We start from the raw sequence: 27,343 nt of genomic DNA, 5'->3' as shown, positions 1-27,343 counted from the left end.
CCTCACTTCTATAGATTCTAAGTCTATCATCAGAGAAAATACGGATAAAAAAAATATTTAAGATCTCCCTCATCTGTTTTGGCTCCACACACGGATTACATTCTGATCTTCCGGAGAATCAGCTTTGTCCCTTGCAATCCTCTTGCTTTTAACATTCCTGTAGAATCCCTTAGGATTCTCCTTCACTTTATCTGCTAGAGCAACTTCATGCCTTCTTTTAGCCTGTCTGATTCTTTCTTAAATGTTTCTCTTGCATTTCTTATACTCTGTAAGTACTTGTTCCTACCTGCGTATACTTGCTATGCCACTCTTTTTTTCTCTTAGCCAGGGCCTCAATATCTCCTGAAAGCCAAGGTTCTCTACACGTGTTATCTTTACCTTTTATTCTGACAGGTATGTGCAAGCTTTGTACTCTCAAAATATTACTTTTGAAGGCCTTCCATCTACCATGTACACCTTTGCCAAAAAAAAATGCTTGTTCCAATCCACACTAGACAGTTCCTCTCTGATACCATCAACATTTTCTTTTCTCCAATTTAGAATCTCAAGCCACATACCAGACCTATCTTTTTGCAAATTTACTGACTCACTTTCAAGGTCTCTTCATCTTATGTTCTCCATATTTATTTCTTATTTATTGGTTATTTACTACTTTATTATTATTTTTATTTGTTTCTCAGTTCAGGCTAGTAAAACCTAAGGTCCAGGCATAGCCAGGCAAACTCATTTCTAGGAATTACTAGGAACTTTTGGACTACTCTGGAGATATTTAGTATTGTGGCCAGTGGGGAGATTTACACAAATATTGTTGTATAGGCCTAATTGTTTAGTGCTATTGTGTAGTCACTTCATGGTGATATCAGTTGTGGATATTACTATTGGGCCAATATATACCCTGTTCATGTTCCATAGTCTTTCAATTTCCTCTTTTAACTCAGCATATTTTTGGCATTTTTATCTTATTGATTTCTGTATGTTATGTGTATTTTGGATGGCTATATCTATTAAGTAAGTTTTTCTTGCTTGTTTATCATGTATTATTATGGGTTGTCTTATCTGTAATAATGGATCAGTTGTAATATAATTTGTGGGACTCTGACCCTAAAACTGGATCAGAATTCTATTTATTTGAGGTATTGTTTCTTTTATGAATTTGTATTTTAAAGCAAAATTTTGGTGTAAGATGTTTTCTATTTGATTGTGCCTGTGTAAGTAATCAGATTGAGTTAAACTGCTGCAGGATCCTGTGTTGGATTGTTTCTAGTTTCTTTTGGCATTTTCTGCATTTATCATCTTGAATTTGTTGTTCTTTTGTTATGTATTTTTGAGCATATTTTGTGATAACTACCCGGTCCTCTAGTGCTACAAGGAACCCTTCTGTTTCTGGGAAGAGGTCTTCAATTCTGAGCCAGGCATTCGATGTTTTCTTGTCAACATCTAGTCTCTCAGATCATGGGTCTGTCCTCCGTGGAGGGTCATGCCCTTCCACTGGTTATTTTTTTCTTCTATGGTGATACTATCGTCATTTTTTTGGGTTGCATCTTCATTTAAGTTTAGAGGCATTTACTTCTTATCAGAATTTCATATTCTCATGCGGAGTGCAGAGTCCAGTTTGCATTGATGAAAATATATCCTTAGAAATTTGATTTAGATTTAAATTCAGATTTAAATTCAACTTTATTATCATTGTGCCGAGTACAGATACAAAGCCAATGAAATGCATTTAGCATCTGACCAGAAATGCAATGTATAGTGTTATTTATAAAATAACTGCGAATAAGAAAAGTGCTACAGCTCACAAATATAAAAGTACTGAGACAGTACAATACGGATGCAATACTGCTTAGCACTGTGATGAGAGGTTCAGCAGGGTCACAGCCTCAGGGAAGAAGCTCTTCCTGTGCCTGCTGGTGTGGGAGCGGAGGCTCCTTTAGCGCCACCCGGATGGGAGGAGAGTAAAAAGTCTATGGTTAGGGTGAGATGCATCCCTGATAATACCTTTCGCCCTGCCCAGGCAGCATTTATGGTAGATGTTCTCAATGGTGGGCAATTGGGTGCCGATAATCTGACTGTTGTACAATCTTTTTATGTTTGTCCTTGCTCTTCCTCCTTCTCTCCTAGGTAGTATTAATCTAAGCGCATTTGAGTGTACATAGTGTTTTGTAAAATATTGTTCCAAGATAAAATGCCAAAAGAATACAAGGATAGAAAGAAATTGTTATTATCTTTGTTACATTTTTAATTTTGAGCTCTGTTTGGTAGATTTTTTTTCTCCTTGAAGTAAATTCTGTCGAATGTTTTCCCTTTATCATTTGATATTCCAGACACTTAAATGTTTCATATTCATCCATCAGTTGTATTGTATCCTGCTGCTCTGTTTTGTATTCTGTTTGCTCTATTGCACCTTTCTTTATGTTCAATGTTATTAATATTTCTTTCTTTCCTTTTGTATTTGCATAGTTTGTTGTATTTTGCAAACTGATTGTCCATCCTGTTGGTGCGGTCTTTCATTGATTCTATTATTGGTTTATTGAGTATGCCCATAAGAAAATGAATCTCAGGGTTGTATATGGTAACTTACATCTATTTTGATAATAAATTTACTTCAAACTTTAAAAAAAAATTTAATGTGCTCAATCATACTGGATGCAACAGGTGCCTATCTTCCAAATTATTAGTATTAGCTAGTTAATGAAAGAATTCCCATAGAGTTTCACTATTTATCTTCCAGAATGAAGCATGACCTCCATATTTTTGTGTTCATGTCTCCTGTTAATAAACAATAGTATTCTCTTTGTTTTTCTAATCACTAGACATTACTGTGTAGTAGCAGCAAGGTAACGATTCCCTCTGCATTTCACACCCCACAGCTGATCACCATTTAGACGATATTTCTTTTGTCAGATGGTGGTAGATCTGTGGAATTCATTGCCATAGATGGCTGTGGAGGCCAAGTCATTGAGTATATTTAAAGCAGAGGATGATAAATTCTGAGTTAGCCAGAGCTTGATTGATTACTGGGAGAAGACATGGAATGATTTTTAGAAGGATAATAAATCAGCCATGATGGAATGGTGGAGCAGACTCGATGGGCCAAATGGCCTAATTCTGCTCCTATGTCTTATGATCTTACTTTTCTTACCACAGTGACAATTCTTATTGTTACCTACACTATATTCTGCTTTCCAGATCTTAGTCATTCACTTACTTAACTTTTATAAGTCCACCTACTGTATGTCTCTCTTACACGTTATGCTCCTCCATTTGTGTCTTCAGCAAGTTTAGTTACTATACCTTTGCTTTGTACATCAGTCATTAAAATAAATTTCAGTTAGTTGAAACCCCCTGCACTAATTCTTGTGGCATTAGGACTGATTATATCATACCAATCCATTTATACCTACCTTCCGTTTCCAGGTGCCAGCTGATCTTCCATCCATGTCAACAGTAGCAGTTAATAGTGATGTTTTCACCTGCCAAGTGGTTATTCACTGAATGGAGAATGCCTGTGTGTGGCTTTGTTTAACATGGGGAGGCCAATTCACAGGCAGTTGGACCACAGTCCATGAAGGATCGGGGTCAGGGTCCAGTGGTATGGAATGCAAGACAACTGGGGACCCTTCACTTCCCAGTGATGATGAAGGTTCTTCCACGATCTACAACACTGAGGTCTTGGTTGGATTGCTCTTTGTCTGGAGCTCCTCCTTGATCTTCCTGCAAAATGGACGAAAAGGCCTGGTTAATGAGAGAGGTCGGAGGAGAATGGCCCGGCTGGTTCAGGTTGACAGGCAGGTAGATAGAGAGATACATTATTCATCCCAAAGGAAATTACAGTGTCACAGCAGCATCACAAGTGCATAGATACACTCAGAAAGAATTTAAAAAGTCATCTTAAAATTAAGATGTACAAGATTTACAAGTTTACACTGACAGATGGTAGTGCAAGAATTACCATTATATTATAGAGTAATGGGTGTACAATGCACAGTATTGCACAGTGTGTCCATGATGGCAGCATGTGGTAAACATAGCTAAACAGAGCTTAAATGGGGCTCTGGTAAGCAGAGGTTAATAATAGTCAAATGGGGTGGGGGAGGGGGGAAGTCATCACTTCCGCGGCTGTAGATTGACTCATTATAGAGCCTAATGGCCAAGGGTAAGAATGACCTCATATAGCGCTCTTTGCAGCAGCACAGTTGTCTCAGTCTATTACTAACAGTAACTCAAATAACAATGCGTTACAGCAGTGGTGTGCAGAAGAGCATCTCTGAGCATGCAACACATCAAACCTTGGAGCGGATGGGCTACAGCAGCAGGAGACCACAAACCTACGGTATGCTCAACGGCCACATTATTTGGTGCCTCTCCTGTCAGTGCTCCCTCAAGTGCTGGATCGGTGGAATTTCAAGCTGGACTGCCCGGAACCATCAATTTGCGGGACTTGTCGCTCAGGGTCTTGGACTAAAAATGTGTTTCCTTACATGACTATGTTCTTTTTTTTATCTTTCTCGTTACTTGAATTGCACATGCATATTCTTGCAACTTGGCCCCGAGAAGAACGCTGTCTTGTTTGGCTATATCAGTGTGGTTGAAACGACAATTAAACTTGATTTGATTTGATACAGGAGGTAATTAATCAGAATCAGAATCGGGTTTAACATCACTGGCATATGTCGTAAAATTTGTTAACTTTACGGAGGCAGTACAATGCAATACATGATAAATATAGAAAAAAGAACAGAACTACATTAAGTATGTTAAGTATTAAATTGAAATAAGTAGTGCTAAACAGAGGTTCCACACGGTAGGCTTATTCAGAAAGTCAGAAGCCATGGGATCCAGGGAAGTTTGGCCAGGTGGACTCAGAATTGGCTTACCTGCAGAAGGCAGAGGGTGGTGGTGGAGGGAGTACATTCAGATTGGAGGATTGTGACTAGTGGTGTCCCACAAGGATCTGTTCTGGGACCTCTACTTTTCGTGATTTTTATTAACGACCTGGATGTGGGGGTAGAAGGGTGGGTTGGCAAGTTTGCAGACGACACAAAGGTTGGTAGTGTTGTAGATAGTGTAGAGGATTGTCAAAGATTGCAGAGAGACATTGATAGGATGCAGAAGTGGGCTGAGAAGTGGCAGATGGAGTTCAACGAGAAGTGTGAGGTGGTACACTTTGGAAGGACAAACTCCAAGGCAGAGTACAAAGTAAATGGCAGGATACTTGGTAGTGTGGAGGAGCAGAGGGATCTTGGGGTACATGTCCACAGATCCCTGAAAGTTGCCTCACAGGTGGATGGGGTAGTGAAGAAAGCTTATGGGGTGTTAGCTTTCATAAGTCAAGGGATAGAGTTTAAGAGTCGCGATGTAATGATGCAGCTCTATAAAACTCTGGTCTGGTCACCTCACTATAGGAAGGATGTGGAAGCATTGGAAAGGGTACAGAGGAGATTTACCAGGATGCTGCCTGGTTTAGAAAGTATGCATTATGATCAGAGATTAAGGGAGCTAGGGCTTTACTCTTTGGAGAGAAGGAGGATGATAGGAGACATGATAGAGGTGTACAAGATAATAAGAGGAATAGATAGAGTGGATAGCCAGCACCTCTTCCCCAGGGCACCACTGCTCAATACAAGAGGACATGGCTTTAAGGTAAGGGGTGGGAAGTTCAAGGGGGATATTAGAGGAAGGTTTTTTACTCAAAGAGTGATTGGCGCGTGGAATGCACTGCCTGAGTCAGTGGTGGAGGCAGATGCACTAGTGAAGTTTAAGAGACTACTAGACAGGTATATGGAGGAATCTAAGGTGGGGGCTTATATGAGAGGCAGGGTTTGAGGGTTGGCACAACATTGTGGGTCAAAGGGCCTGTACTGTGCTGTACTATCCTATGTTCTATGTTCTATGTTCTATGTTCTATAAATAAGTAGTGAGGAGATGTTCGTGGTTTCAATGTCCATTCAGAAATCTGATGGCAGAGGGGAAGAATCTGTTCCTGAATCACTGAGTATGAGCCTTCTGGCTTCTGTACCTCCTTCCTGGTGGTAACAATGAGAAGAGTGCATGTCCTGGGAAGTGGGAGGTGGGGTCCTTAATGATGGATGCCCCCTTTCTGAAGCACCGCTCCTTGAGGATGTCTTGGATACGACGGAGGCTGGTACCCACGATGGATTGGAGCTGACTAATTTTACAACTTTTTTCAACTTACTTCAGACCCGGCAGCAACCCTCCCCCCCATACCAGATGGTGATACGGCCAGTCAGAATGCTCTCCATAGCACGTCTGTAGAAGTTTTCAAGTGTTTTAGGTGCTAAACCAAATCTCCTCAACCTCCGATTGAAATATAGCCACTGTCTTGCCTTCTACCTAGCTGCATCGCTATGCTTGGACCAGGTTTGATCCTCAGAGATATTGACACAGAGTAACTTGAAATTGCTCCCTCCCTCCAATTCTGAGGGTTGGTTGGTGTTTCCTTGTTTTATTCTTTCTGAGGTCCACAACCAGCTCTTCGGTCTTGCAACACTACTTAACTAGCTGATGTATCTCGCTCCTGTACACCTCTAAGTGTAAGCCATTATAATCATAGAGGTCTTTAACATAACTAGTATCATGGAAATCAATGGAACAAAAAGAAAGCTTTTAGCTCATTGTGATTAAGGCAACCAAAAATGGGTTTTCTTCAGACTATCTTCACATCCCTGCCCCAGGTCTGCATCCAGGGAGATTCATGGTCCCCTTTACTCTACATTTCATCTGCAATCAACTTGTACTTGTCTCAGTCACTCATATCCCTTCAGCGCATGCCCCCATCTTTTGCCTTTTCTGAATCAGCAGTTTGGTCTATCCTGTGAACTGAAAAACTTTTGGGTCTGATTGCTGTATCTGGTATGCAAGGAGGAAGACACGTTTCATTCAAATGTAGAACACAACAATTTCTCATTTCCCTCTGATACAGCAATCTTGCCCTCAGGTCCTCAATTTTGTTTTCCAGCTTTATTACCTTAAACAACTGTGATGTTTCTGCTGCTGGACCGTCGAGTCGTCAGCTGGGTCCATCCATCTTCAGACGTTTTATCCTCTAACCCGGAACATCCTTGGGATGGTGGGACAGCAGAAAGTGATCAGTTTTCTACCCCCGACAGTCAGACATCCAGCTGCTATCGTCCGTTCGCAGCCAAAGCTAACTGGACGCTCTCTCTGCTGCTTGAACCATGGTGCTAACGGCTCACTTCCCGGTTCTCCCTTCTATCCCTAAAGCTGCCATCATCTTCCAGCATGACATGGCAGGAAATCCTCTCACCCCCACTTCAACAGGGAAGTTCCACATCTGCCAGCCTTGCTGTCTGCAGTCCACCACCAGGTCTTTGTACGAATGAAAGCAAAGAGATAAATGTTGTAAATGTGATATATTTGTATTGAACAGAGGTTCCATTAGGTTTTTTAAAATATAAAACAACAATACAAATTTGGAAGGTTCATGATAATCCCAAAGGAATTTTGCAATATGTCATTAAGCTATTGAGTATTGGACTTGATACAACTGCAACCACATTCGTAAGAATTTGGTTGCTGAACTAGTTGATTGTCGCACCTGGAACCATAAAGTTATTAATTATTGGACTTGTTTGGTCCATGTTCACCAGAATCATAGTCGATTCAGATAGTAAAATCTGACATGCAGTAGATAACATGTGAAGTACCTATACCATTGAAAAGGTAAATCTGATGGAGGAGAACCCCCTAGGTAAATAGAATGGACATCATCTGACCATTAGGTGTCCAAGGTTGGGTGAATACAAGTTTGACAAAACTGCCACATTGGAGAACCACAGAGAGTTTATCATGGAACACATGCCCCCATCTTTTGCCTTTTCTGAATTAGCGGTTTGGTCTATCCTGTGAACTGAAAAGCCTTCGGGTCTGATTGCCATATCTGGTATGCAAGGAGGAAGACATGTATCATTCAAATGTAGAACACAACAATCTCTCTGATACAGCAATCTTGCCCTCAGGTCCTCAGTTTTGCTTTCCAACTAACAAAGTGCTCATTCCTCTGCGTTTCAGCTTGATTTGAAGACTCTCTTCCTGCCTCACTTCTGGCCATGACGATGAACTTCCGTCCACTCAAAGATGCCGTACCTGATTGCTTGAGAGTTAGGTCTGCTGAGTCCTTTGTAAAATCATGAATCTGTAGATCATGTAGAGAATTTAAGCTAGGGGTAAAATAAGGTTAAATCAAAATGCCACATCCAAGCCCATCTGGTTCCTTATACCATCTGTAATAATGTAGCCAGTCATCTGATTAACGTGAAAGCTGAAGAATTCTTTTGAAGTTTGAGAGGACCCCATAAGCAATATTTGTGGTCCCAATAGCCAAGAAGAATCTGTGTCAGGATCTATGATGATCTTAAGGTCACCATCAATCCATTTCTATACGTAAATCAATACCCTCTACACTGGAAAGTTCTTCTTAGATAGGGTGCTGTGTAATAACCCAGAATTTATTTGTCAATTTAACATAAAGGATCTGTCAGGAGGCAGGGATCATCATATGATTGAATTCATACTGCAATTTGGGAAGGAGAAGCATAATTCTCATGAATCTATATAGAAGTGGAATAAAGGGAATTACAGAGGCATGAATATGAAGCTTCACACATAAAAGTTGCTGATGAACGCAGCAGGCCAGGCAGCATCTCTAGGAAGAGGTGCAGTCGACGTTTCAGGCCGACGAAGGGTCTCGGCCTGAAACGTCGACTGCACCTCTTCCTAGAGATGCTGCCTGGCCTGCTGCATTCATCAGCAACTTTTATGTGTGTTGCTTGAATTTCCAGCATCTGCAGAATTCCTATTGTTTGAATATGAAGCTTGTCCAGGTTGACTAGAGAGGGATACTGGCAGGGGTGACAGCAGAACAGAGATGGCTAAAATTTCTAGGAATAGTTCACAAGGTGTAGTACTGGGTCTGCCACTTTTCACATTGTTTGTCAATGGCTTAGATAATTGATGAGTTTGTGGCAGAGTTTGCGGATGATGCGACGGTAGGTGGAGGGGTAGTTAGTATTCAGGAAGCAATGTAATTGCAGCAGGACTTAGACAAATTGGAAGAATGGGCAAAAAAGTGGCAGATGGAATACAGTGTTGGGAAATGTATGATAATGCATTTTTTTTGTAAAAGGAAAAATAATGCAGACTATTATCAAAATGGGTAGAAAATTCAAACATCTGAGGTGCAAAGGGACTTAGGAGTCCTCATGCAAGACTCCCGGAAGGTTAATTCACAGGGTGAGTCTGTGGTAAAGAAAGCAAAGTTGGCATTGATTTCAAGGGGAATAGAATATGAAAACAAGGAGGTAATGCTGAAGCTTTATAAAACACTAGTCAGGCCTCACTCGTAATATTATCAACAATTTTGGGCCCCTTATCTCAGAAAGAATGTATTGTCATTGGAGAGAGTCCAGGGTTTACGAGAATGATTACACCAATGAAGGGGTTAATATATGAGGAACATTTGGCAGCTTTGGGCCTGTACTCATAGGAATTTAGAAGAATGTGTGGGGATCTCATTGAAACATACCAAATGTTGAAAGGACTAGATAAGGTGGATGTTACCTCTGGTGGTCTATCCAGAACTAGAGGGCACAGCCTCAAAATTAAGGGATGACCTTTTAGAATGGAAGTAAGGACACATTTTTTTAGCCAAAGAGTGGTGAATCAGTGGAATGCTTTGCCACAGATTGTGGTGGAGGTCAAGTCCAAAGCAGTATATTCAAAGCAGAAGTCGATAGATTCCTGATTGGTTGGGTCATCAAGGGATATGGTGAGAGGGCAGGTGTATGGGTTTGAATAGGATCCAGTTTCAGCCATGATGAAAGGCCAGAGTGGACTCGATGGGCTGAATAGCCAAATCCTACTCCTATATCCTAAAGTCTTATAGTCTTCTGACAGAGAATATCTTTGCAAACCTTTCTGGAGGGAAACACTTCAGCAAAGTGAACTTAGCTGAGGCCTACCTACAGATGGAGATGGAAGAAGAGTTCAAGGTGTTTCTCAGCATAAACACTCACAAAGCACTTTATCACTATGAAAGGTTTATTTTGGAGTGGCTTTGGTACCTGCACTCAGGCAGAATGCTGTGCATCAGGTGTTGCAATACTGCCTAGGCAAGCAGTGTTAGCTGGATTATATCATTACTACCAGTAATGATAACATCAAAAATTTCATCACAGTGTTAAAAAGATTAGAAGATTATGGGTTCAGACCACAATGCAACATTTGTGAATTCTTTAAACCAAGCATCACTTAATGTGGCCACACCATAGATGAATAAGGATTACATTAGTGTGCAGAGAAAATTCAGTAGTGGTGGATACTCCAAGGCTAAAGGATTTGACAATTACTATAACAGGTTCCTGCCAAACCTGGCTACTGTGCCCCACCTCCTCATCTCGTTTCTACAGATCAGAAAGAAATGGAAATAGACAAAGTAGTGTGAGGTAGCTTTCAAAAAGGTAAAGGAAATGGTGATGTTAGACATCGTACTCACACATTATAATCCACATCATCGAGTGAAGCTTGTTTGTAACATTCACTTTATGATATACATTAAGTGCAGTCATGACACATGTTATGCGTGATGGAAGTGAACACCCCATAGACTTTGTTTCACGTTCCCTTACTGCTGCAGAGAAAAATTATGCACGGATTGACAGAGAAGCTTTGAGTCTGGTTTGGGGTGTAAAATGTTTCAACCAGTACTTGTATGGGAGGGAGTTTACCCTCATTCCTGATCATCGACCCCTGCTGTCCATTTTCAATCTGCAGAATTGAGTTCCAGCAGTAGCAGCAGCACAAATGCAGGGATGGGCATTTTCTTGGAGGAAAGAAATACAAGATCAAATTCAAGAAGGCAATTAATTATGGAAATGCTGATGAATTGTCCTGTTTACCCTTGGAAAAGGAAATAGGTGAAAAAATTACAAAAGGACTCTCCTCTTGATGTATTATTCCAAATGAAAATTGAGAGTCTCTCTGTTAAGGCAGAGATGATCCAAAGGGAAACCAGCACAGATCTCACATTGTCTCAGGTCTACATGGCACTACCCCACACTGTCTCAGGCCACGTCTCAGGCTGCAGTTGATATGTTTCCTCACCAACCTCTCAAAGCGGCTCATCACAGTGGATATAAGTGCTACTGGGCAATAGTCATTGAGGCAGGTTACTACATTCTTCTTGGGCACTGGTATAATTAAAGCCTGCTTGAAGCATGTGGGTACCTCAGACTACTAAAGTGAGAGGTTAAAGATATCCAGCCAGTTGATTGGTACAGGATTTTAGTACTTGGCCAGGTAGCCCATCTGAGTCTGATACTTTCTGTAGGTTCATTCTCTTGAAGGATGCTTTCTCATAAAACCAGGGGGTTTTCGTGAGTTGTAGGAGTTCATTAATCCTTGTTTGGTCAGTCAAATCAAGCATAAAAGGCATTGAGCTCATCTGAGAGCAAAACCTTGTTGTCAACTATGTCGTTTGGTCTCACTTTGCAGAAGGTGATAGCATTCAAACCCTGCCACAACTGTCAAGCATTCTTCAGTGATTACAGTTTCGTCCAGAATTGCCACTTTGCATGTGGGGTGGCAGCACCTGGCTAACACCAGAGGGCAGGACCGTCAAGAGTGCTCAGACCCCATCCCAGCACCATTTCAGTGTGTCAAGCTGAAGCCCCTGCTCTCTCCCCTGGGTGGCTGCAACAGGCTGCTGCATCCAAGGCAACCCATAGCTGAAGCCTAATCCTCGCCACAACTGAGGCAAAGCAGTTCCCCCGCCGGCGGACTCAACATTGAATGGACTTGCAGTGTTCTATTTTACCAATGTCCAACAGGGTTTTGCAATCCCAATAAACGCGTCCAAGATGATCACTCGGTCCACCGTTCCCCACAATGGTACGCAACAAGTCCAAGCAGTGACACAACAGTGGTATGCAATGAGTTCAGCTCTATCGCTATCGTGCAACCCTCTGATTGGAGAGTCCTGAAGTACTTGATGTTCTTAGTATCCGGTAGCAATCGTAAAAAAGATGTACGAGAGGAACAAATGCACCCAAGTGGCCACTGCCTCTGATCACCCCAGTGGAAGGTATCACTGATGTTTGAGTAGTCTTGGGGGGTGAAGTGAACCAATTTCTGCTATGGTTTCTTGAGAAGCACAAGTGATTCTGCAGATGCTGGAAATCCAGAGCAACACACACAAAATGCTGGAGGAACTCAGCTGGTCAGGCAGCGACTATGGAAATGAATAGACAGTCAATAATTAAGACTGAGACCCTTCATCAGGACCGAAAAGGGAAGGGGAAGAAATCAGAATAAGGAGGTGTGGGGAGGGGAAGGAGTACAAGCTGGCAAGTAATAGGTGACACCAGGTTACGGGGAAGCTGGGTGGGTAGGGGAGAGGGGATGAAGTAGGAAGCTGGGAGGTGATAGGTAGAAGAGATAAGGGGCTGAAGAGGAAGGGATTTGTTACGGGAGGACAGAAGGCTGGGAGGAAAGGGAAGGAGGACAGGCAGCAGAGGGTAGTGATGGGCAAGTGAGGAGAAGAGGCGTGATAAGAGGCAAGCCAGAATGGGGAATGGAAAAAGAGAGAATGGGAGGAGGAGGGAGAAATAAAAGCAGTCCTTCCAAATGAGACAATACATTGACTGCAAGTCTGGTGAGAACATCTACTGTATCTAGTACTCCACTGAAGCCTCCTCTACATCGGTGAGAACTGACATAGATTGGGAAACAAATTAGGTGCAGTTTAAGCTGAGTGCAACTTTGACAAAGCAAAATATCACATTAGGCCAGCAAGTATTTAGTCAAGTGGTGAAAATGTGCAACATTGATACATATAGGAAAGGTTTACTTGTTAAGATGTACAGGGGTACAGATTTCAAGCCATGTACTGATTTGAGTAGTGATAGGTCAGTGTGGGAAGGAGTTGTGACTTTCTGAAATCAAAAACATTTACAGGAAAGGTGAAGTACAGAGAGAGAAAAGATAGGCATCTTTCAACTGGCCAAGTAATTGATGAAGCATTTTTAAAGGAAGTAAAGCTTTTGCATGTCAGATGTGAGATGTTGTGTTAGCAGTTCTTGCACAATGTGAGAACTTCAGGACTGATCACATGTCCTGAACACAAAAAGAAATTATGAGAACGAGAGATTCTCCAGATGCTGGAATTCTGGAGTAACGCACACAGAATGCTGTTGGAGCTCATCAGATCATGCAGTATCTACAGAAAGGGACAAAGAGTCAGCATTCTGGGCTGAGACCCTCCATCAGCCCTCACGACTCATCATGATCCCATGAAGAGAGAATTACGAGGATCGGTTTAGTGAGCTAGGGCTTTTCCCATTGGGGTGAAGGAGAACTTGATGGAGGTGTATAAGATGATAAGAGATATAGATCAAGTTGACAGTCAAAGATTTTCTCCCAGGGCAAAAATGATTACTATGAGGGGGTGTAATTTTAAGGTGACTGCAGGAAAGTATAAGGGAATTGTCAGAAGCAAGTTTTTTTACACAGATGGTGGGTGCTTGGATTGCACTGCTAGGGTGGTGACAGGGGTAGATATATTAGGGACATTTAAGGAACTCTTAGATAGGCACGTGAATGATAAAAAATAGGGATATTTAGAGGGAAGATTAGATTGATCTTAGAGTAGGCTAAAAGTTGGTACAACACTGTGGGCCAAAGTGCTGATACTGTGCTATAATGTTCTATATTGTAAGTTCTATTTATATCTGCTTGAACTCATATTTAGTGCTGAGAGGCAGGTGGAGTTAATGTACAACATCAGGAAAGCTGAGAGGTTATTGAACACTGTGTTCTAGGAGGTGCTAAGCCCTCTGAGGATCATCACCATGGTGCGGTGGAGAGGTTGGTGAGTTCCTGAGGTTCCAAGAATGATGCCCTCTGGAACTTAGCTCTTGGTAGGATCAGTCATGGCGAAATGGTCAAGGGAAAGGTTCTAGACAAATAGTAATCCAACCAAAACGTCAATGGAGGAGCTGGCGGAAAATGATGACACATCACAACAGTAATGAAAGCAGGGGAAGGCTGCACCATTGAAGGCTCCCCAGTCATCGTGCATGCCTTGCCGCTGGCCCCCAGTCCCAATCCGTCAAGGACTTGTGGTGGCTGCCTGTGCATAGAGGCGTGCACAATTAAGGGAATCGCCCCCTGGGAGGTCATCGTACTTAAATAGAGTAAATGCATCACTGCTACTATTGCTAAGCCCTAACTTTAGGGATGTGATAGTGTTATATTTTGTAACTCCAAAACATAAAACTAATTGAAAGAAAAACTCAGAGGTGGGAATAATGTACCGGTACTTCGACTGTACTTTTAGCAGGCTGCTCTCTTATGACGTGGTGGTATAATGATGTATGTCATTCATGTGCTTTCACATATAACCTGTATTGAATTATCCAAACAAAGAAGGCGTCATCAAACAATATAGAATGTACCTCAATTTGACCCTTTCTAAATCCTTTGTAATAATTTTTTTCAAGTAAAGAGGAGCGGAGTTAACGACAAATAATAATTTTAACCAATGTAATATAACAGCCCAAGCTTTGTTTCTTTTTTTCAGTTTACTCTTTTTTAGTTTAGGGGGTTTCTTTTTTCTCTCTTTATAAAATATCTTTTTCATGGTCAATTATTATGAGATTGGGAGGTTAAGCTCTATTTGTTACTTGGAATCTGTGCTTGTACATGTTAACTGTTATTATTGTAATCCCAATCTCTATGTATCATTACTATTATTGTTACGTTTATTAATCTTGAAACTTAATAAAAAAGATTGAAAAAGAAAGAATGTACCTCAATTTATATTATACTATATAATATAATATTATATATATAGAGAGAGAGAGAGAGAGAGAGAGAGAGAGAGAGAGAGAGAGAGAGAGAGAGAGACAGAGATGAGAGGCAGAGGGAGAGAGGGAGGGAGAGAGAGGGAGAGAGGGGGAGAGAGAGAGAGGGGAGAGAGAGGGAGAGGGGGGAGAGAGAGGGAAGGAGAGAGAGAGAGAGAGGGAGGGAGGGAGAGAGAGACATCCACAGCACGGTAAATTTTAAATTGTCTCATTCAGGCCTAAAGATTTAATCACTGTGGAAGATTTCTTACGCTTGTGGGAAAACATCTTTCCTGACATGGTGGGGAGAGGGGAATCACTCTGCTTGGCAGCTGAGATTTGTGGCTGTGAAACAATGTAAGGTTCTGGGGACTTTTCCGCAGTTTTTTTGTAGGGTTTGCCTCTGGGACTGCAGGAAGTGGTTCTCCTGGATGTGTTGGCATTTGGAACTGTGCACGGCAAGCTGCTCAATTTGTGGATCTATCCCAGGCCGCCAGACAGGGCTTCAGGCCAATGTTTTCATTTTGACAATGACTAGATGATTGGCATGTTGCTCCTTCAACACTTTATCTCTCACTTTGGATGGTACAACAGCTCTCGATCCCCACAAAAGAAAACCTCTGTCGAGGGCATGTTTATCCCGGCACTGGTAAAAATTGGGGAAACTGGCCTTTATGCTGCACATACCATCCATTTTGTGTCTGACACAGTGTAGGATCCTCTCCATCACAGTACAGAGATTTCCAATCTGTGTTAGGGAGAATACTGTACGTCAAGATGGGTGCACTCCTTTATAAATTTTTGAGGCATTTCCTTCTTCAAGAGTAAACAGGACAATCCATCAGCATTTCCATGACTAGTTGTCCTCTTGAAATCAGCCTTATAATTGAGTTGTCCAAGGAACAGAGCCCACCTCTGCATTTGTGCTGCTGCTGAACGGCCTTTTGTGGTTTGAAAATAGTCACTAGTGGTTGATGCTCAGTAATGAGGATAAACTCTCTCCCATACAAGTACTAGTTGAAACGTTTTACATCCCAAATCAGACTCAAGGCCCCTCGGTCAATCTGTGTGTAATTTTTTTTAGTCATAGTCATAGTCAGGGTGTCTGACCCTCCAAGGGAGGAGTTGTAAAGTTTGATGGCCACAGGCAGGAATGACTTCCTATGATGCTCTGTGCTGCATCTCGGTGGAATGAGTCTCTGTCTGAATGTACTCCTGTGCCCAACCAGTACATTATGTAGTGGATGGGAGACATTGTCCAAGATGGCATGCAACTTGGACAGCATCCTCTTTTCAGACACCACCGTGAGAGAGTCCAGTTCCATCCCCACAACATCACTGGCCTTACGAATGAGTTTGTTGATTCTGTTGGTGTCTGCTACCCTCAGCCTGCTGCCCCAGCACACAACAGCAAACATGATCGCACTGGCCACCACAGACTCGTAGAACATCCTCAGCATCGTCCGGCAGATGTTAAAGGACCTCGGTCTCCTCAGGAAATAGAGACGGCTCTGACCCTTCCTGTAGACAGCTTCAGTGTTCTTTGACCAGTCCAGTTTATTGTCAATTTGTATCCCCAGGTATTTGTAATCCTCCACCATGTCCACCCTGACCCCCTGGATGGAAACAGGGGTCACCGGTACCTTAGCTCTGCAGCGATATGGGGTGATCACCTCCGCCACTCATAATATGTGACGTGGCTGCTCCAATACCAAAAGGCAACGTGTCGCAGGCAAGCTTCTCAGAATGATGTGAATCATATTATACGAGTATTGCGTCTGATATCACCGTTTACTTCACCTTTTTAAAAGTCACCTCACACCGCTTTTTCCATTGCCATTTCAACCCAGTCTGTGATAATGAGTTCAAGGAGTGCAGCACAGTAGCCAGGTTTGGCAGGAAGTTGTTACAGTAATAGACAAATTCTTTCTTTTCTTTTCAAATCTTTTTATTGTTATATTATACAAAAGAAATAACACAAGTGCATTGAAGTACCAACACTTACAATGTCTGAAAGAAAAAGAAACATTATCTTGAAGACTGAAAAAAAGATTTGTGATATAAAGAAAACCCTACTAAGCAGAAAAAGTAGGAAAGAAGAAAAAAACCATTAGGTGTACAACTTGGAGCCATGCATCATACAAAAAGCTTCTAAAAATAAACGTCAAACCACCAGCAAGAAAGAAACATATACCAAAAAATTTACAATTAAATCGTGGAGAAAATCTATCAATTAACTCAAATGATAATAACGAGCAAATGAGCCCCATCTTTTCTCAAAATCACTATTAATAATTTTAAAAGTCTTTTTTCATTTAATAGGATGATTCTAACCATGTACATTCCAACTTATTATATTAATCTGTTTAAATACCATACTGTAATTTTATTCTACCTTATCCATGTGCAGAACACATACCAACACAGGATGATCAAAACTGGCGGCGATGAAGAATGCAACCACATAAAAAACATGCCAGCTCCGGAACCACCCAATGGGAAAAAACTCTGAACTCTAAACCCACCCACCCACCCACACCCGGAAGCCCAAAAAAGGCAAGCGATCTACGATAGAGTTCAAAGCTACCGACCGCTCTGTCTGTATTTTCTTTCCCTCCCCCCAGTTAGTAAAAAAGTAGAGTGACCTTGTAAAAAAAAGATAAAGTCTCAGCAAAGAAAGGTATTTACATTCCATCGTCTAATAAACAAGAAAGAATCAAAATAATGTTAACTCTTAGAGAGAAAACCCAGCGCCATCTTTAAGTTTAATATTAATTCCCTAAAAAAAACTTTAATTTCAATTATAAGACACTATAATAAAACAGAAAAAAAGTTCATAGCATATTTGACCCTGCTGAATTTCAAAAATACTAAATAATAATATCATATGTAATTAAACCTTCCCAAATATATATATAAAAAGAAACCTTATTAGTAGGAAAAATCTACCAATTAGTTAACTTAAAGAAACAAAAAAATCAACCAAGTATTAGATTAAAGAAACAAATCCCTTTATCTTCTTTTCTCAGTTGCATGTCTAAGTAACCATTTAAACAGTCATACTTGAACCATAAATCTTCTTTCCAAAAGAAAACCAATAATATGCAATAATGAACAAACCTCCTTATCTTCTTTTATTAGTCTCTCAATGGTATATCCAAGTGACCTTCATAAATCTTCTTTCCAAAATGCGAATAGTATACAGATAGCCAAACAATCTTTCAAATAGTTCATTCGTTAGCAGCGGCGGGTATAGTCTGAACAAAGTGCAGTGCGGCTTTTGGATCAAAAAATGTACGAGGAGGAGAATTGGGGGAAAAACTTTAATTCTTGTCAGGTAGCGCAAAGAAGGAAACTGTTTCTTATCATATGCCTGTTTCATTATCAGAGCAAATTTTGATCTTTGTTCCATTACCTCCCTCCGATAATCTTCATAGAAACGCTCAGAGTCCATAAATCTGAAAGCTCTCTGTTTTCTTGCCTGTTGCATTATTTGATCTTTAATTTAAAAGTGATGAAAGTACACCAGAACAGATCTTGATTTATGTGGATCCTTAAATTTCAAAGTAAACACTCTGTGTGCTCGTTCTATAGCAGGCAGCTTTGATAAAATGGTAGGAAATAATGTATGAAAAAGCTTACCAAAGTAAGCAATTAAATCTTCATCTTCAGCTCCTTCATGCAGCCCAACAATTCGTATTCTTTCGGCGAGACCTAGTTTCCAGGTCTATAATCTTATTTTGATATTTTTCCAAACGCGTTGTAGCTTCAAACAACTTTTGCTTAGTTATCTTCAATTCCTCTTCATGCGTTACAACTTGAGTTTCCAAGTTTTTAAGTTTTCCCAGAAATGACTTCATTTCATTACTAATCTTTTCCGGTTGGTCTTTAATTGATCCATTCTGATCCTTAATTGAATTCAGTGTCCAAACAATATCTTCAGCCCACGGTGGCATTTCATCAGATCTTTCCTTTTGCACCTTTCCTTTCCCATTACCTTTGTCACTAGGTTCAGACAAATTCTTCCCACTTCTCGTAGACATAGACATATTGTTTTCCCCTCAAGAACCACCAAATAAAAAAAATTAAATTCGGAGCTTAAACTAGGGGGAGAGAAAGGAAACTAAGAGCAGCACAAAATTGCTGCTACTCCATTTGCAGATGGGCCGGTCTCATAGTAGACAAATTCTAAAAAAGGTAACAATTGTGACCCATCCACCATTATATGAATTTTAATGTGCATGGTGATGCTTGGTTTGAAGAATTCACACTTGTTGCATTGTGTTCTCAGCCCATAATTTCCATAATTTCCTAATCTTTTTAACAATGTCTTGAGATTTTGGAGATGTTCCTTGTCATCCTCATGAGTAAGAATGATGTCATTCAGGTGCCTGGGCAGCCTTGCGGCACCTGGTCTACAGCTTTCTACCAGAGTGCACGTGCAGATGCTACTCCAAAAATAAGTCTATTTTAGCAATAAAGTCTTTTTGTGTGTGTTTCTGGTGAGAAACATTTTCGTCTCTTCTTCCATCTCGATCTGTGGGTAGAGCTCAGCTAAGTTCACTTTGCTGAAGTGTTTCCCTCCAGAAACATTTGCAAAGATATCCTTTATCTTGGGCAGAAGTTACTGATCTATTTTCAGTGCTGGGTTGATAGTGACATTGAAATCACAGAAGATATTGTCAGACCCATTCTTTTTGGTTACTGGAGAAACTGGTGCTGTCCTTGGGGTCTACTCAACTTTGGAAAGAATTCCTTCAGCCTCCATGTGATCTAGCTCACTGGTTACTTTATCACAGATGGTATAAGGAGCTGGACAAATTTGTATAATGTGAGTGTGACATTTTCGTATAACACTCTTTTACCCTTGATATGTTTGTGATTTCCCAATACTGTCCTTGGACATTGCTGCAGCATTATTCAGTACCTTTCTAATTCACTTTCAGTTGGCTCTTTTGCAGCGATATGGAAATGAAAGGTGGATCTTCAAACAAGTGGCAGTTGTCTCAGCCACTCACAGTCCCACAATGCTGGCTCTCCTGTTTATACCACATACACACTCAATGTGGCTCATATTTCACTGTGATAAATGTCATTCCCATGGGAGTTATCATTCCTCCAGTATAAGTTCTTATTTGGATATCTGCAGGCTTCAGTTTAATATCTTTGAAATGACTTCCAAACTCATTTTGTGGAATGAGTGAAACAGCTGAACCAATGTTGAATTCCATTAAAATTAATTTCTCATTTACTTCTGGTGTAAGTCATATTACTTCTATTAGTTTTCACATTTTGAATCTTAATGCTGCCCATTCCTGAGTCACTCTCATCATTATCAGAATTTTTATCTACAGCATACAGATTAGTACTCATCTTGAAACTGTGGTTTGACTTTTTAATCTTTTTATCATCCTGTGCAATCTATTTACTTTTGACTGACCAACATGCTCTTCGCATGTGTCCTACTTTTGTTGCATTTTATGCGAGTTTTGCCTTTAAACCTGCATTGATCTGGTGTGTGTGAGCCTTTGTCACAATGGTAACACAATTTGTTTGGCCAGGCAGATGTCTGTTTAGACATTGCAATTTTTTCCATGCCCATTTTCATTCCTGACTACAACTAAATTGTGTTTCTAGCTGATGTTTCCATTGATACAGCATGCATTATGAAATTGATACAATGTTCCTCCAGTATGATTTCACAGAAACACAAGACAGCCCAAGACTAAAAAACTGACAAAAACCACATAAGTATAACATACAGTTACAACAGTGCAAAGCAATACCGTAATTTGATAACGAACAGACCATGGGTACGGTTAAAAAAAAGTCTCAATATCTTGAAAGCCCCATCATCTCACGCAGACGGTAGAAGGAAGAAAACTCTCCCTGCCATGAACCTCCAGCGCCGCAAACTTGCCGATGCAGCACCCTGGAAGCACCCGACCACAGCCGACTCTTGAGTCCGTCCGAAAACTTCAAGCCTCCGACCATCCCTCTGACACCGAGCACTGAGCACCATCTCTGCCAAGCACTTCGACCCCGGCCACCAAGCAACAGGCAAAGCCGAGGACTCGGGGCCTTCCCCTCCGGAGATTCTCAATCGCGCAGTAGCAGCGGCAGCAAAGCGGGTATTTCAGAAGTTTCTCCAGATGTTCCTCCGTGCTTCTCAATTCTGTCTCCATCAAATCAGGATTGTGCAGGGCATCCTACTTAACAAATACAGATATCATTCACCGGAGAGGCCGCGTGTGCTGCATCGCGCCATTTCTCCTCCTCCTCTTTTCAACCTCTCTTTTAAATGTGAGTTGTTCATCAGGTAGGAGCCATTTTGAATGCTTTCTTGTAAGATTCCACAAACTAACAATCTCTCAGTGCATAATTAAGCCCATCACTGAACTGACAATGCTGACAATCTCTTCAATTTAGCCACAGACACAGAAAAGCTCTTCCCTTCCTTTTGATTCCACTTATAAAACCTAAATCATTCTGCAATCAACAATGGTTTGGTTCTAAATGTTCCCACATTACTTTCATGACAGCAACAAAGCTCATTTCAGCTAGTTTGTTTGGAGCAGTTAAATTTCTAACCAAACTATACGGTTTCCCACCAATTACACTCAGTAAAACTGGCATTCGTTTCTCATTGGCTAGTCCATTTGCTTTAAAGTGCTTCTCAATTTGTTCAGTATACTTCTTTTGTGCAATCAAGTATGTCTATCTTTCTGATGTAGCCACCTATTTTGGGTTTTTTTTCTCATTTATGACTATTAAACCTGGTACTCTTTGTTTATGAACCATGATTTTGTCCTTTTTCTGCCTTTTTTTTAGCTTGCCCATCTCTAACCCTCCCCAATGAAGCATGTGCTGCACTTTCTTTTTAACTCAAATGTCTCACTGTGTTTTTTTTTAACTTCAACACCCCGCTGCACTTCAACAGGTAGGTGGGCATCTTCAGTTTGTTTCAAGCTTCCTCATTGCCACTGTTACGTTTTGTAACTCCACAACATAAAACTAATCAAAAGAAAAACACGGAACCAGAAATAACATGTCTGTACTTCAATTTTACTTCTAGTGAGGTGCACACTTATGATTTGGTGCCATTCACATACTTTTACAGATAACCCATAATAAATTATTTAAGCAAACAAAGAATTCTTTATTAAACAATACATTTACAATATTATTCAAATATTACTGAAATATTAAATACACAACAAATTAAACAGGAAGAAACAGGGATTTCATGATTTTTCTGGGAGGGGTATGTCCCTCTCAAACTGGCACTTAGCATTCAATGCTAGTTAGGTGACGATTCCTTGAGGAAGGGCATCCCAGAACTGGGTCAAGGAATGAGGATCAGAAAATAGAGTCAGGAAGTCAAGGCCCAGTTCTAAGTTGAAGCTGAAGACCTATGTCTGCGAGTCCAAGAGTTCTCTGAGAAAGTCAGAGGCCCAATATCTGTGATTCTGTGAGTCCACTGGAAGCTGGAGAGCTGGAGGAAGACTGTGCTGGGGTTGGAGAAGTATCTGTGTAGTGGCAGGGAGGAAAGGGGCTTGCTTTGTTATATTGTTGTTTTGCTGTTATTACTGCTGCTTATGTTGTTTTCAAAGACAAATGCTCATCCTTGATGAAATTGGTTATGGCCGTGGCATATTCATTCAGATGAATCTCTGAATGTGGTCCAGCCCACTGATTCAAAGCACTCCTGTAAACACTCCTTCACCCCCTTGACCCTGATTTCAGTCCTCATTCTCTGCAGTATGGCCAGATGATTCAGATGGCACAGTAAGCATTCTTGATACTAGTGTAACAGTGATCGACTGTGCTAGCTCTTCTGATTCTGCAGGTGACAAGCTGATAGTAGTTGGTTGGAGATTTCTTCAAGACAGCCTGGATGAAGTCCACTGAAATGATTGGGAAGGCATCTTTCTCAGAACTGTTGGTGATAGTGCTCAGCTCCTGCATAACAATACAGAAGGCACTAGAGGAGCTCAACAGGTCAGGCAGGAAATGAATGGTCAAAGTTTTGGATCAAGACCCTGAAAGATAGAATGCAGATAGTTAGTGTAAAAAGTTGAAGGGAAGTCAAGTTTATTATCATTTAGCTATATACATACATACCATCAAATGAGACAACGAGCCAAGATGTAAAGCACTGTAGTATACACAACACACATACACATAACTTATAAAAGAAAAAATGAAATCTACAGATGGATTACACATAAACAAACAAGCTAATGTGCATAAATTAGATATTGTAAAGTACAGAACAAATTAACCAGTAACGTTTTAAATGAAATGCAGCAGGAAGTTAAAAAGCTTAACGGCCTGAGGGAAGAAACTGTTTCCCATCCTAACTGTTCTTGTCTTTATGTATCAGGGTCCCCTACCTGACGTTAAAGAAGATGCTGGATGGATGGGTTGGGATCCTTAATAACACTAAGGGCCCTGTGTACGCAGCGCTCCTGATAAACGTCCCTGATGGATGGTAGGGATGTCCCCATGATTCTCTCAGCTGTTCTCACAGTCCTTTGTGGGGACTTTACATCCAAAGCTCAGCTGCTCCCATACCAGATGGAGATGCAACTATGCAACTTGTCAGGATGTAGAGGTGGAGCAAGAGCTGGCAGGTGGACCCAGGTGCAGGGAAGAGTGGAGAATTTAACCAAAGCTGTGAAGAATACAAAGGGCTAAGGGAGATGGAATCTGATAGGAGAAAACATACAGCATGAAATCAAATTAGGGAGGTGAGGAGGGCGGATGGAAGCAGTGGGGGTGAGGGAAACCAGTGGGAAGAGTGTGTGGATGATGAACAGGTGGAGTAGGTGGGGAAAGGGAAAGAAACAGGGTGATGATGGGGCATTGGTGGGTGCAGGAAGAACAGGGTGATCAGCAAGGGAGTAAAAGGACATTGGGGGAACAATTTACCAGAGGCTGGAAAATTCATTGTTCATTTTGACGTGATATAGACTACCCAGTGGAATTTGAGGTACTGTTACTCTAATTTGTGTTTAGCCTCATCTTGGTTGTGGAGGAAGCCAATGGCAAACATGTCAGTGGGAACACTCAACCTCATTGCTTTGTTTCTCTCCCTTCTTCCATTCACTCTGCCCATCATCCATACACTCCTCCCACTGGTTCCCTCCCTCACTGGTCCCATCTGCCCTCCCCAACTTCCACACTTGATTACACACTCCACCTTCCTCTCCAATCAGATTCCATTATCTTCAGTGCTTTGTTGCCTCGACCAATCACCTCCCAACTTCTGTTGCTATTCCCACCACTGTTCCCTCTATTATTTTACAGCTTTTGATTTTATTTATTAATTGAAGGGTGTAATGAACTACAGTACAAAGAAAATCTTTCATGTTTCATAAACTTTTTCTCGTCTCTCTTTATTCCAAATGCATTGTCAATAAGCATTGTCCAGATTAATTTTGCTTCCCGATTGAAGATACATCTGAATCCTCATTAGGTCATCCAAGTGTTCCACTTCTAGTCTGTTTCTGTGTTTACATTTGACTGGATTCATAAGACTGAATTCACATTCGTAGTCAGCACTAGAAGCTTGAAATGTTCCAACGATGTCAACAAGTATTGACAGTTTTTCAAATTCTTCATTTCTAAGTATGTACTTCAAGATATCAGTGAACATTTTAACTGAACCGGTCTTAATGTTCTCAGAAACAGCAACTTTGAAATCACAGTGTTGTTTGAGATATATGAGGCAGCACTTTTGTAGTAGTTCATAATAGAAGCTGAGTATTTTTTTTTTGTCTGTCATACATTTTCTTCTCCAAATTCAAAATTGGTTGCATTTGCAATAGCAACAGGGTCAAAAGCTCACCATTCTCTTAACTCGTCATCAGGCAATCTATTATCTAAGTGATTACACACACATTGAATTAATCCAGTAATAGACACAGTATTGATATCAGAACTTATAGATGAAAGCAGATCTTGCACTTTGTCACTCCAATAAATAGTATCACTGTGACACCCTGACCATAACTTGTTAATTTTTGCTTTTACACTCTGCAGTGCTTCAGTTGTATTCAAACAACTTCTCTGAAGGGATTTACAAAGAGATGCCAGATCTTCTAAAACATCGTTAAGGACAGTTAATGCTACTCGATATTGAGGCTTGGTCAAAATTTTCAGGCGGCAGTTACCCTTTGGAATACTGGATTAAATCTTCATTATTCTTCATTAAAGCAGTAATGGCAAAATATCCTGACAGCCAACTTTCTTCGTTTAGTGGTCTAATTGACAGAACATCACATTCTGTGACATTAGCTAATTCTTCTGGCTTTTCTTTGATAACCGTTGACTTGCTGAACATTGTATGCACTGTTAGTAGTGTCACATTCCCCGTAACAGGTTAAAGAACCAGCAGAAATGGAAAACAGCTAGAATCTGGTATTGATGTTAATATAAGCTATTTTTATTAGTAACTACATAATACAGTCATATATAACTGGATAAATCAAACAAGTTAGCAGTGTTATGTGTATATATGTGTGCAAATATAACTCCCAAATTATTGATCTTGGGGGAAACAAGGCTTAGAGTCTTGAGATGGTAAAGTATGAATGTTCAGTTCATCCACGGAATAGGTGATGAGAGAGAGATATTTGTAATCCAGGGTAAATGTCGAGAGAAGGCAATTATGTCAATATTCCACAGATTCCACGACAGCAATACAAAATAGCAATAGTAGTAGGCTTCATCTCCGAAGTCCTTCCACTCCACACATGAAATATCACCGACAGTGATCTTCAACGAATATCCTTCCAACACAAGTGGTACCACCCCCAAATTCAGCTACGGGTCACCCCAAAGTGGTCACCACAGGGTACTCCAACAGAATCCACATGTGGATTATCACCAACAGTAGTCTATCACTGAGGTACCATCTTCCAGTGGTAAAACTACCAACCCAGGCAAGGATTATCACACACAGGTAGTTTCCACACAAGGTTACCCCAAACACACAACTGTGAGAGCCACTTATCCAGTTCCATGACATACGAAATAACTCCAACAGTGATTTGCCACAGGGGTGCCTTTCTTCAGTGAACTACCACACCCAAACATGGGTACCACACAAGTGGTATTCACAAAAGTACTCCCTTCACCAGAGAACCCACTCTTGTGGATTAACTACATGACAATCACACCTTCGTATTCGAATGGAACTCAAACTCACCCTTACGGGCTACAGAGGAGAGAGTCCAAACAGTGACATCTTTGTCACTAGGTTTCTTCTGCTTCAAACCTTCCTTTCCCCTCTTCTCTTCCTTTAAAGTCACCGAATGTGACCACAAAAAAAGGAGACCGTCTTCTGTGCTGGAGTTATCAACCCAAGCGAGGGTTGGACACGAATAAATCCCCACCAGTCACCCCTCTTTCACACTGCGAGAACTACTGATCGATCCTCCAAAACCCACCTTTCTGTGGGCACAACAAAGCTCGTCCAGTGTCCAAAACCATGTGTCCGCGCGTCTATCAGCTGACCTTCTATTAATCTCACCCTGCTGAACACCAGCTATCCATCAAGTAGCTCCTCCCTTCTCTCTCTGTAGGAAAACAGAAGCTGCCAGTGTCCTTGCAGAAGTGTAAACATGCTGCAGAGAAACCATAACACCATCTCAAAGCAGTCTTTGCCTCTCTCTCTCTTAATAACAAGGTGCTTGTGTTGAACAACACTCTCTCTCTTTTTAAAGGTATAGTCCATAAAAAATATGACCCATAGGGGTACATAACAGTAGCAGTATTTCTACAGTAATGTATAACTGATACTTTTTCCATCCCAGATCTCTGGGTGCAAATCAATATTGCTTAGAAAGATGCTTTATTTCTTGTTGAAGAATTGCTTCCACATCATTATTCTTTCCAAGCATAATCATCATCATCAGATACCATGCTCAGTTTGAGCTTTGACTGCCCTGGCCCACACACTCCTGTTTCGGGTCAAGTAGATCAGTTGATTGGTATTCATTTCCAGTTCTCTGGCTGCTGTCTCCATCATCATTTGTCTTTGTCTTCCTCTTGCTTTCTTCACTTCAATCTTTCCCATAATTACTGTGCATTCTAACTCCTCTTTCCTAATCACATGCCCAATGAAGTTACATTGCCTTTTCATGATCTCATATACTATTTCTCTTTTTGTGTTTGTTCTGTTCATGACATCCTCGTTAGATATTCATTTCATCCATGATATTCTTTGCATCCTCCTCAAAAACCACATCCCTGCTGCTTCAATTCATTTCCTCATATTACTAGATATTGTCCGACATTCTGAGTCATATAACATAACTGGATAAATGTAACATTTCAGTACTCTGAGACACGTTGTCAAGGCCAGTTTAGTTTTGGTCAGTATACTCTTCATTCATAAAGGTGTCTTTTGCCATCCCTATTCTTCTTTTGATGTCCATGTCGCACCTGCACCTGAT

At 40.9% G+C, this 27,343-nt stretch overlaps 1 protein-coding gene across 1 annotated transcript in view; it reads right to left on the bottom strand.

The window, feature by feature from the left end:
• Positions 1-22,009: 22,009 nt before the first annotated feature.
• LOC140200987 (uncharacterized) overlaps positions 22,010-27,343 on the bottom strand; it is a 43,373-nt gene continuing 38,039 nt past the window's right edge. The window contains exon 7 of the mRNA XM_072264624.1: positions 22,010-22,921. Coding sequence (XP_072120725.1) covers positions 22,901-22,921 — 21 coding nt within the window. The 3' untranslated portion in view covers positions 22,010-22,900. The remainder of the gene's footprint in view (positions 22,922-27,343) is intronic.

This window comes from Mobula birostris, chromosome 7 (assembly GCF_030028105.1).
Source record: "Mobula birostris isolate sMobBir1 chromosome 7, sMobBir1.hap1, whole genome shotgun sequence".
Classification (NCBI taxonomy): domain Eukaryota; kingdom Metazoa; phylum Chordata; class Chondrichthyes; order Myliobatiformes; family Myliobatidae; genus Mobula; species Mobula birostris.
This window is presented reverse-complemented; position numbering and strand designations above follow the sequence as displayed.